The sequence below is a fragment of the Hipposideros armiger genome, unplaced genomic scaffold (assembly GCF_001890085.2).
Source record: "Hipposideros armiger isolate ML-2016 unplaced genomic scaffold, ASM189008v1 scaffold_276, whole genome shotgun sequence".
Lineage (NCBI taxonomy): Eukaryota > Metazoa > Chordata > Mammalia > Chiroptera > Hipposideridae > Hipposideros > Hipposideros armiger.
In genome coordinates, this window is record NW_017731626.1 from 1,177,581 (window position 1) to 1,189,067 (window position 11,487).

The 11,487-nt window shown below is 35.2% G+C and overlaps 1 protein-coding gene across 2 annotated transcripts in view; it reads right to left on the reverse strand.

The window, feature by feature from the left end:
• Positions 1–11,487, reverse strand: part of ADAM10 (ADAM metallopeptidase domain 10) — a 122,899-nt gene that overhangs the window by 79,926 nt on the left and 31,486 nt on the right. For both annotated transcript variants that reach the window (XM_019657532.1, XM_019657533.1), the window contains exon 2: positions 9,583–9,733. In XM_019657532.1, coding sequence (XP_019513077.1) covers positions 9,583–9,733 — 151 coding nt within the window. The remainder of the gene's footprint in view (positions 1–9,582; positions 9,734–11,487) is intronic.

Consider the following 11,487-nt stretch of genomic DNA (forward strand, 5'->3'; position numbering starts at 1 on the left):
AAAAATAGCTTTACATCACACTTAAAGTATTTAAGCAGATAGCAGCCCTAGAGGAATGTTATAACAGAGAATTGAAGAACACTTGAGGTAGGCCCCTTCCAATCCTAATATTGATTTTATAATATAATTGTCTGATATATATATAAAACATTATTCTCAGTTTTGATTTAAATTGGATTAAAACCACATATACAATCAGTTCTCAATGATCCATGCACAGGGTCAAGTAGCAGTAAAGATAACAAAAAATAAAATTTTGATCATACCCCCAAAATGCACTGCTTTTATTAATATCAAAATTAATTTGTATCTAAAACATATATCAACAGATAAGAGAACGAAACAGGAGTGAGCCTGGAAGGCAGGTAAATGGTAGAAAGAAGCCAGACTGAATTCAAATCTGTCACAATCTATGAAATAGACAAACTACAAATGAATAATCAGGAACTGAACATAATTTATTCCATTAAGTAAGCCACTAGATTCCAATTCCCTATTTTAATTCCACTACCATCTGTTTGATAGTTCATATCTTTATGTTATTTTAATATTTATATAAATTACACATTCTTTGCAATATTCCTGTTGGATAACACATTATAAAATAATAATAAAAATTAGCTGACTAACCACATTCTGCCTTCCCAGTTTCTCAACAAGCCCTGAATAAAAAACAATCTGAAAACACAACCTGATTCTTTAATTGTTGAAACTTTTGGTCCAAAGGTCATAAAAAGTACAGTGAATGTTGCCTTATAAAAATCATTGTATTCTGGTAAAAGTTTGATGGTTCCTCAAAAAGTTAAACATAGAATTACAACATGATTCAGCAGTTCTAATAGGTATATGCCCAAAGAAATTGAAACCAGGGACTCAAGCAGATACTTGTACACCAATGTTTATAGCAACATTCACAATAGCCAAAGATAGAAACAACCCAAATGTCCATCAACAGACGGATAAATAATTATATGTATGAGTGATAAACACATACAATAGACTATTCAGCCTTAAAAAGGAACAAACTTGTGACAAATGCTACAATATGGATGAACCTTAAAAACATCATGGTTAAGTCTGACACAAAAGGAAAAATATTGTATGATTCCACTTATATGAAGTACCTAGAATAGACAAGTTCACAGAGATAGAAAGTAAAATAGAGGTTACCAGGGGCTGGTGGAAGAGCAAAATGGGGAGTCACTGTTTAACGGGTACATAGTTTCTCTTTGGAATGATGAAAAAACGCTGGAAATGGATAGTGGTGATAGTTGTACACTGTGAATGTACTTAATGTCACTAAATTGTACACTTAAAAAATGGTTAAAATGGTAAGTTATAAGTTATTTTACAATAGAAATAAACAAATAAATCAAATCGCTGTATTCTAAAAAGTCAGAGTACAAAATAAAACTGTGTAGCCAAATTTACCTTTCTTGGTAGTAAAAGCCCCAAAAGATTGGCTGAGATAGTCATATTGTGATGATGATGATGAGATTACATAATTCTTCTTAAAGTTATGTAGGTTTATGATTTTCAGCACTTTTATGTATATTACTGCATTTTATCCTCACAGTAACATTGCAAAAAAGGCATGATGAATATTTTTATAAAAGGGTATGACTCAAGGTCGTCACAAGGCTAGAATTAGAACTAGAGCCCCAGTATTTGGCTGCTGCATATTACTCTTTCTACCATACCACAAATGTCTCTCAAGCATGTGATGAAAAGTCGAGCTAACATGTTGAGGGCTACAGTAGTCTTAATGTAATATTATCAGTCTCCATCAACAAGTCACCTTTTAAAATCTGAACAAATGCAAATAAGATCTAGAAATGAAAATTTAACATTTGACTTTCACTGAAAACTGTACTTTACACCATCACCATAAGAAATTCTCTTTGATTATTAATGCTTGAGCCACTTTCAAGACTAAGGCTAAATAAACTCTGTTCCCTTTTACTATGTTTCTTTCAATAGGTTTCGTTCTCTGTATTATTATAATATAGTACACTGTCACCAAAGATAAACTTTAGATTTCCTTTGAGGCGGTTAAGATATTCTGTATAAAGAACACTATTTGCCCTGGGAATGTTTTTCTACCCTTAGATTTAACCACTATATTGATTCTATGGATCAATAGTATTTTATCTCTCATCTTGATTATAGTAGTTCTATTATAATTCTTTTTTGGCTTTCCTCAGTGGCATTGTAGTAAAGTTATAAAGAATGGAGTGAAATTATAGGAGGGCAAAAATCAGTTAACAAATATTGGGTTGTCGGAAAAGTCATGGCGTATTTTTTGTTTTTCATTGCAAAAATGCATGACTTTTCCAACAACCCAATAACTGCAATTTGAAAAAATACGCCAGATTCCAACTTTCCAGCCTCAGTGCTTTGAAGATGCAGTTGTACCATGTGGTAAAAATAACTGATTTCCTTTCTTAGGCTTGAAGAAAAGCCCTCTACATCTAAAGCAAACAAATAATAGGGGTATCAGAGCCACCTTTGGTGCAGATCAACAAAATAAATTATATTAGGATATGATTCTATAAGTTTCTGGAAGGTCATGTGCCTTCTACACCTTTTTTATATAAAGAGGTTCCTTTCTACAGATTAGAACGGTAAGAATAGAGAGTAAAAAGAAGTTGCCATTTCCCATATAATTGTTATTTTGGCTCAAGACAATATGCTCTGATTCTCAGAAGAATAGAGCAATCGATAAAGAGTGTATCCCTTAAACTAAAGTCATATTAAGACCCAAAGCCTCAACCAATAAAGTACCTTGGTAACACAGGGAAGAAACCTGAGAGCAAACACCTTGTTTTAAAGTATGTCAGTGTAATCCATCAGTCACATAGACCAGGACCATCTTCATAAATACAGGCCTATCATGTCTAAATGGAATAAGGTCTATGGTAGGCCTGGGTTAGTAATTCCTAGAAATAAAACTGTATTTAATAGGGTATCCCTGACATCTCTAAAGGTTCTTTTCCTTCATCTTCCTTTTAATAAAGATGCCTGAAAGTCTCACATCCAAATTATTTTTCAAGACAAATACCACTATGAGTCAAATATCTATTATGGTTACTTCCACTAGTACTTTTTGAAACAGAAAAGTCCTTTTTTCAAATTATCTTAAAGAAGCCAATATTTTTAAAAGGGAGGAATAAATAGAACAAGTCAGTAAAAGGAGAAAGGGCAGTCAGCCCATGTGCACCCCATTGAGACATCCTCCTCAGATACTCTTGTGCTCAACAGTTTGAAAAACATTAGTTTCAGGCCCTGGGGTAGATAAGTTACTTCAATAAGCAAAAATACATAAACAAAAATCCTCAAGAGTTCCCAAGGAAGATATAAGTGAAACTAAAACTTAAGCAAAATGAGTAATTTTATCCTGTAAGAAAACAAGTACCGTATTTGCCGGCGTGTAAGACGATTTTTTGGCCCTGAAAAATATGCCTCCAAGTGGGGGGTCGTCTTATACGCCAGGTACACTTCAGATAGACTGCCCATAGTGCTTGCCCCGTGCCATAGCGGCCTCCCGATGCCCGCCCACTTCATTCCACATACCGGTCAGGCATCAGCAGCGCTGCTGGGTGTATGCTCGGCTGTTATGCGATTTTGCTGTTATGCGATTTTACCACACCTGCAAAATCGCACACAGCCGACCATACACCCAGTATGATAGCGCAAAATCGCGAATCGCGATACCATACTGGGTGTATGGTCGGCTGTGTGCGATTTTGCGAGTGTGGTAAATTCAGGTTACCGTATATTTCTTTACATATGCATTGAAGATTCGCGATTTTGCGCTATCATGGTGCCTGTTAGAATGTTGAAGAGCTCGCACTTGCGCACTAGTGAGGTCCCAGGGAGATGCTGATGCAAGGGTGGACCAGACTGCTATAGTGACAGGGCGGGCAAACAGGGAGCAGGGACCAATCAAATCAGGCTTTGTATACAGCCAACAGCCAACCACAATACTGCACCATTGTACAGTACAGCATAGAAAATGTCGACCAGTCACCCCTATCATCCCTATCATGGCACCAGCCAAAACAAAGAAGTATGATGCAAATTTTAAACTGAAAGTTATAAACTTTGCTAAGGAAAATAATAATTGTGCTGCTGCAAGACAATATGGAGTAACAGAAAAGATGGTTCGGGACTGGAAATCAAATGAGAAAGCATTAAAGAGTATGCCAAGGGGTAAGTGTGCATTAAGAAGAGGCACCCCACACTGGCCAGAACTCGAAAAACATGTAGCAGACATGGTGGCTCAACATCGCCAAAACGGTTATGTGGTGACACGAAATACAATACGCTGTTTGCACTTCAGTGGGCCAAATCAAATCTGATATTGTTTTACCTTTTATTTGGTGTGTGGAAGGTGTGCGGAAGAGGGGGTAGTCTTATACGGCGAGTATATAACAAACTCTGTATTTTGAGTGGAAATGTTAGGGGGTCGTCTTATACGCCCAGTCGTCTTATACGCCGGCAAATACGGTAAGTGGGTTCCCACCCAATTGCAAAGTTGGTAGATGAGAGGCAGTAGAGTTAGCGAAATGGTGAGAAAACCAGAAAATAAAGAAAAGATGACTACCTCAAAGTACACAATTTGGAAAACAAGTGATGAAGAAGGAAAAGGTTTAAAATTGCATATACACACAAGGAAAAAAAAAACGTAACTCAATATAATAATGTATGCATACTTCCTACCAAAAATATAAACTGTATTATATCATGGTTCTCAGATATTCTTTCAACTTATTTTTTTAAATACCACTATGAAGCAGTGTTTCAGGAAAAAAAAAAATTTTTTTTTTTTAAGATTTTATTGGGGAATGGGGGAGGGGAATAGCGTTGGGAATCAGGGAAGGGGAACAGACAAGTTGCTGTCCTTTTTGTTCTTCAGTCTAGTTGTGGAGGACGTTGGGTCACTGGCCCATGTTGGTATTATCATTGCGCTCTTCCTGGGTGAGGCAGTCGCTCACAGGCCATTGGACAGCCCTCACAGGGGCTCACGGCTGCTCACGAAAGTGCATGCCAGCTGCTGGCCAGCCCCACTGCAGCCTACACCGTCGTCAGCAACTCCCGGCAGCCCACCTCCAGGTCGAGCTGTTGCTCACCATTTTAGCTGTAGAGGGTGCAACATCACTGGCCCACGTGTGGGATCCGAACCAGGGCCCTGCTGCTCAGAGCTGGCGTCCCAAGCCAACTCTTAACCAATGTGCCACTTGGCTGGCCCGTGTTTCAGAAAATTTATAGGTCTATTAGGAAGAAAAAATAGTGGAATGATCCCTAATGCTTCTCTTCAATGATAGTTGCCAATAAAAGGCATAAATTAAAATACATATACACTAGAATCTCACACTGAGCTGTACTAAGGATAACTACTCTACAGTCTTGGAGTGAAGTTTTTCTCCTGTTATCCTAATTTACCTGGATAAATCCAAGGGATATTTATTGATGCTAAATTTTCATCTAAATCAATATAGGACGATGGTGATATTCCACCCTGTTATATAGAACCAAGACTGAACAATATAAAATTTACATTTTATGAAAGTCACATAAGCAAAATTCCTAATGAAATTGCAGTGCACTGGTATTATACAAGCCTACATAACACATGACAGCTAAGCCAGGAATGGCAGGATATGACATGTCTTTTACTAGTATCACAGAAGAATAAGAAAAGGGAATCACAATAGTTCCTGGTACACCACACACTTGAACATGAGGATTGAGAAACAACAAATATTCCACAATTATTTTTAAAAGCCTGCATCCACAATATGATAAATCTGCCTACTATTTACTGATTAAGAACAACTGCTCAAGCGGACGAGATATTCCAGACTATACAACACTTCACCTCAAAATCTATTTCCTACTATTTTAGTGTACTTTTTCCATCAAATTAAATATGCCATAAGCAACTCTATGGTGAGGGCCAGACCTAAACAAAAATATTATACTTCCCCTGTCATCCCTGTTGCTTATAAATGTTGTACTTCTTTTATAATGCTTCATTCATTCATTCACTTGTTTAATATAACTTAAATGACCACCGTCAATATAAAAAAGGTGAATACAGCTCAAGTTCATTGGGAACAGAGAACATATGCATGTAAACAAAATTCTTATAAAACTGATAAATGCTATAATTAACTGAGCTAAGAGGAAGAAGCAATGATCTTGGGGCATATCACTCAGGCATCTCATTTATCAGAATTCATCCAAGTGAAGTAATTTCTGAATCAGAAAATTAATTAATTTCTCAGCAAAGCTAAGTATTTTTTTTACCCTAGTATTTATTATCAAGATATTTTAATATTCTAATGAATATAACTGAAGTTTGTTTCAAAATACTTATCTTTCCTCAAGAATTGTAGCACTGGCTCACATGATGCTTTTATTTTCAAACAACTTTATATTTCAAGAGCAATGGTTTTTCATAGAATTCTTAAGAAGAGACTGGGTCAACAAGTCTCAACATTTCTTCACTTAACATTAACATCTGTAAACTTGGGATGTGATACACTCTTTCTTATTTAGGAAACTTGGAAGCCAGGTTGAAAAAAATCTGTTCATGTGCTTAGGTGGAAAACAACAAAGAATGACTTTATTACTGAAATGTGCACATCCTTTGTGTGTGTGTGTCTGTCTGTCTGTCTCTCTCTCTCTCCCCCGCTCTCCACATTAACTGCACAGCATTTACTGTATTCTGTAATTTATTCAAGTATACCGATCTAATTCTAGGGAACTAAGCCCTACTACAAGATCAAGAGAAACAAACTCTATATTTTTTTAAAGGTGAAAAATAGATTATAAGTCTAGCCACAATATACAAGGTCAATACACACTTTACAGGCTGGGCTACAGCCAACTATAGCCCAAAGTCATCCCAAAACTATATTCATAGTAAGCCTTGGTCTTCCAATCGACACACTGCTGCTTTATCATAATCACTTTACTTCTCATATGTATTACAAATAGTTATTAACCAAATAACCAATAATTTGTATATAGGAACAAATCCTGTATAGGAGGGGTGCAATGTACCAAAACTAATATTTTGTATATGGTGGAAGAAGAGGAGAGACTTTAACAGGAAATGTATTAATTATATCACCTAAGTCATTTTGTAGGCCTATTTCAAAAAAATGAAAAATAAAACTATCAGATCATCACATTTTTAACTAAGGTATATTAGGAGGTAGGTACAAACAAGCATGTTTTAGGGCACAAATTCTGAGGCAGTGTGAATACACAAGTATAATAATTGAGACAACAAAATAATATCTGAATTTGGATCTATTCTAGAAAATGTAGTATACGAATATATAATTAACTAAGCAGATTTCTGTTAAAAGAGCCTAAGATGACCACTTATACAAAAAATGAAATTTCCTGATTCCAGGTCCTTTGCTGAGAGCCTCAGTCACAAGTTCTTTCTCTTTTGAATATCTATGGCATTTCATCTGTAAAGCACCATATCACATTTTCCTTTTACATAACAACCTGTGTACAGTTGCTGCTCCTATTAGATCTATGTTTGATTTGTGTTTCTATCACCAACAGCCTAAACTAGGTAACTTTTAACTAGCAGTCAATAAATATTTTTTGGATGACTAAGTAACAGCATGCACTCACTCACTTACTCTTTCTCTCTCATTCACTTACACACACAGGCAAAAAAAACAAAAGGAGATAGGGGTTTGGTTTTGCCACATGTTCAATATGAATTATGTGACAGATCTAATAAAAACCTAATGATGTAACAGGAATGTGGTACCCAAACCAAATGCAGCTAGAATCTCAACTTTTCCTTTTGGCTGTCACCCATATTGGGAATACAGTATTGAATTTATATTGAGAAGGTCACTAAAAACTTAGGGAGGCTTAATGATTACATGTTATTTAAGGGAACTAATTAAGAATAGGTAATTAAAAACCATCTGAAGTTAAGGGTCAGAAAAATTTACATAAAATGCTGCCACTAAAAATTGTAATCTAGAAAACAAGCAGACCCTGAAATGAATCATTTTCCCTCCTTTAAATCAAAGTAGGAGATTTTATAACTTAGGTACTGTTTTCTACAATGATCATTACTTTCTACTATGGAAAATACTTAAGTGATACATTTATTTCCATGTACAAAATACTTTGTTTCATAGCATTTATTATCTGATTTTTTCATCCTTTAAAACTCTCTTAAGCATCTGTACTACAAGTGCAAATAATGAACATACTAAATATGAAGAATAAAAACACAGTTATAGAAACAAACAAGAAATATCCGCATGAAAAGGAAGAGAGAATAAATATAATGCCAATGACACAGATAAGTAATTTCAAAGTTCAGAGGAAGATGCAGGTAAAGCTTCAAAGAAGGAGAACTTGAATTGTGCATTAAAAGATGAGAATTTATTTAAGATAAATGACACAGAGAACAAACTGTACATGATTTAATCAGCAATCAGAAGATCATTCTGGGTGAAACAGACACTTAACGTTGGAAAGTGGGGTGAAATTAAGTTTAGAATAGACTAGAATTAATTTACAGAGAATCTTGAATGCCAAGTTAAGAAATCTGGCTAACAATCGTTAATTGAAGACTTTAGAGTAATAAGCTGACATAAAAAAGGAAGAATTTAAGGAAGAATCATCTTGTAGTAGTACACGGGATAGCTGTAATGATAAATGGCATGGAAGCTGGAAAACCTATCAGGAGGTGAATAATAAATCAGGATCACACCAGTAGAAAAAGTACAAAAGGAAAAGATTTGCTAATTACAGCAGGCAAGTCAGAGAGTCTGACAAAGAATACTCGAAGATTTTGTATCTAAGTACCCTTAACAGACAGAAAAACGATATATGGGGTTTTGAGTCACGTAAGTTTGCGACAAGTTTCTGCTGTATAACTTTAAAGACGTTAACTTCTTGGAGCCTCAGTTTCCTCGGATATAAAAAAGACATTTTGGGTGTTGAGAGGATTAAATAAGAAACTGCATATGAAGCATCTATGCAGCTGGAACACAACAGGCATTAAATAAATGTGGTTTTTACCTCTCTCCCCTGGCTTCCTTGGTTCTTCATCCTTTAACAATTCTGAGAATTGAGCAGTACAGTAGGTAATCTATCTATAAGTTGTCATTTTATAGCTGATAAAACTGAGTTAATGAGATATTAAATTGACTTATTCAATGGCATACAACCAGCTATCTTTACTGTTGATACCAGGAAACAGATATACTGCCTATAAAACACACAAAAAGTAGTGGAAAACTATGAACATAGAATCTTCTTTAAAGACATATTCTCTAATAACACAATAGAGAATCTGATTCATAAATTTAAAAATATTTAAATGAGACTGTTTCCTTAACAATATAAAAAGGGAAATCCATTTTAAAAGAAAACATTTTTTAATGCATATGCCAAATCAATGTGGCTGAATTTCCAAATGGAGACCTTTCCATTAGAGAAGAAAAATTAGGAGTATAAATTTCTTATTTTAACTTAGATTGAATAGAGGGGAACTTTGAACACAGTTTGTAATAATTTACTCACCTTCCATGGGCATGAAAATCTAGACGTAAAAACTGGTCCTCATGTGAGACTGCTCTTTTGGCACGCTGGTGTTTTTGGTGTAGTGAATCCACATCATAAGATAATCCTTCATAATGTCTAATGTATTTAGTTAAAGGATTTCCATACTGACCTATGAAAGATAAACAGTTTGAATTAGTATCATCTTGAAGGCCCATTTTAGTTCTAATATGATTCCATGATTATTCAAATATCTATGAATATGTATACAACAGTTTTCTCACTAATCCTAATACTTTATTTTCACAGACATTTTTTTTTTTTAAAACTTAACTTTAATGGGAGTTTCAATCATACACAAAAGTTTGGATGTTAGCCATAGGTTTGTCTTAGATGTTTTTTATCAGGCTGAGGATGTTCTCTTCTCTTCATACTTTGCTTATAAAAACTATCAGGAACAACTGTTGACTTTTATTACCAGTTCTTTCTGTATCTATTTAGAGTACATTGTCTTTTTTTTTTCTTTTTTAGTTTATTAATATGGCAAATCATACTGATTCTATTTTATTTTTTTTATTTTTTTAGAATTTATTTGATGCTGAATTTACTCTCAGGCTATAAGTTTTTGTTTCTTCAGTTTCTTCTGGGAGATGTTTTTCTTCTGTGCAACCTCCTCTTCTGATTTAGGAGCAATCTGCTCTTTTTCAGTGAGGATCATCTCAGTGTGGTAATGAGGGCTCATGTACGGGTTAATCCACCCATGAGCTCTGTAAGTTCTGCGCCACATCTTGGGAGTTTTGTTCACCTGGATGTGCTCAATGACCAGAGTCTACATGGAAACCCTTAAGTTCAGCATTTCTCTCTGCATTTTTAAGCAAGTGCAGTAAAAATTCCGCACACTTTTTGTCCAACCCCACTGCTTGGCCTGGGCACATCTCCCAACTTCACCATTGTGACAACGGAATGGCACACATTACTTTTGTAACGTGACACCCTTTAGATACTCAGTGGCTTTTTGGATATGCATATCCTTGATAGTCTGGGCAGTTTCACGAGTGTTCTTAAAATGAACACGTAGATTTGAACCTCTTGCTTTATATGAATTTGTGAGGTTCTCTGGGTCAAGTGAATAGTGAACAATTTTCAGAGGTCGCCTCAGGCCACTTACAGGAAGAGATAAACTGATTTTTCCAATGTTAAACCAATCTTTCATTACTGAAATAAATCCTACTTGTTAAAGGTGTATTATCTTTAACAGCATTGTTGGATTCAATTTGCTATAATTTTGTTTAGAATTTTAATCTATGTTCATGACAGACATTGGTCTATAGTTTTCTTGTATTTACTGTCTTCATAAAGTTTTGATATCAGGGTAAAAAATGAGTAGGGATATACTAACTCTTCAATTTTCTGGACAAATTTATGTAGAATCGGTATCGGTATTATATCCTTCTTAAATGTTTGGTAGAATTCACCAGTGAAGCCATCTTGGCCTGGATTTCTTTGTGAAAAGGTTATTAACTACAATTTCCCTCCCTCCCTCCCTCTCTCGACAGACATAGATAGATAGATAGATAGATAGATAGATAGATAGATAGATAGATAGATGATAGATAGATATACAGAGCGTGCCCAAAATAATGTATATACATTTTAAGAAATGAAAACTGTATTAAAATTGTAATACTCAAAATATACCGATAACAAAAGATGAATATAAGTCACAGTTGACTTTTGCAATTACAAGAGGTGCTCAAAGTGATTACCATGTGCATTCAGACACTTCTGAAAACGGCAAACACTGCTTGAGCAATGTTGACTAAAGTGTCCACTTGTATACATTATTTTGGCACCCCCGGTATGTATGCCTGTGTGTGTGTGTGTGTGTGTGTGTGTGTGTGTGTGTGTGTGTGTGTGTGTGTGTGT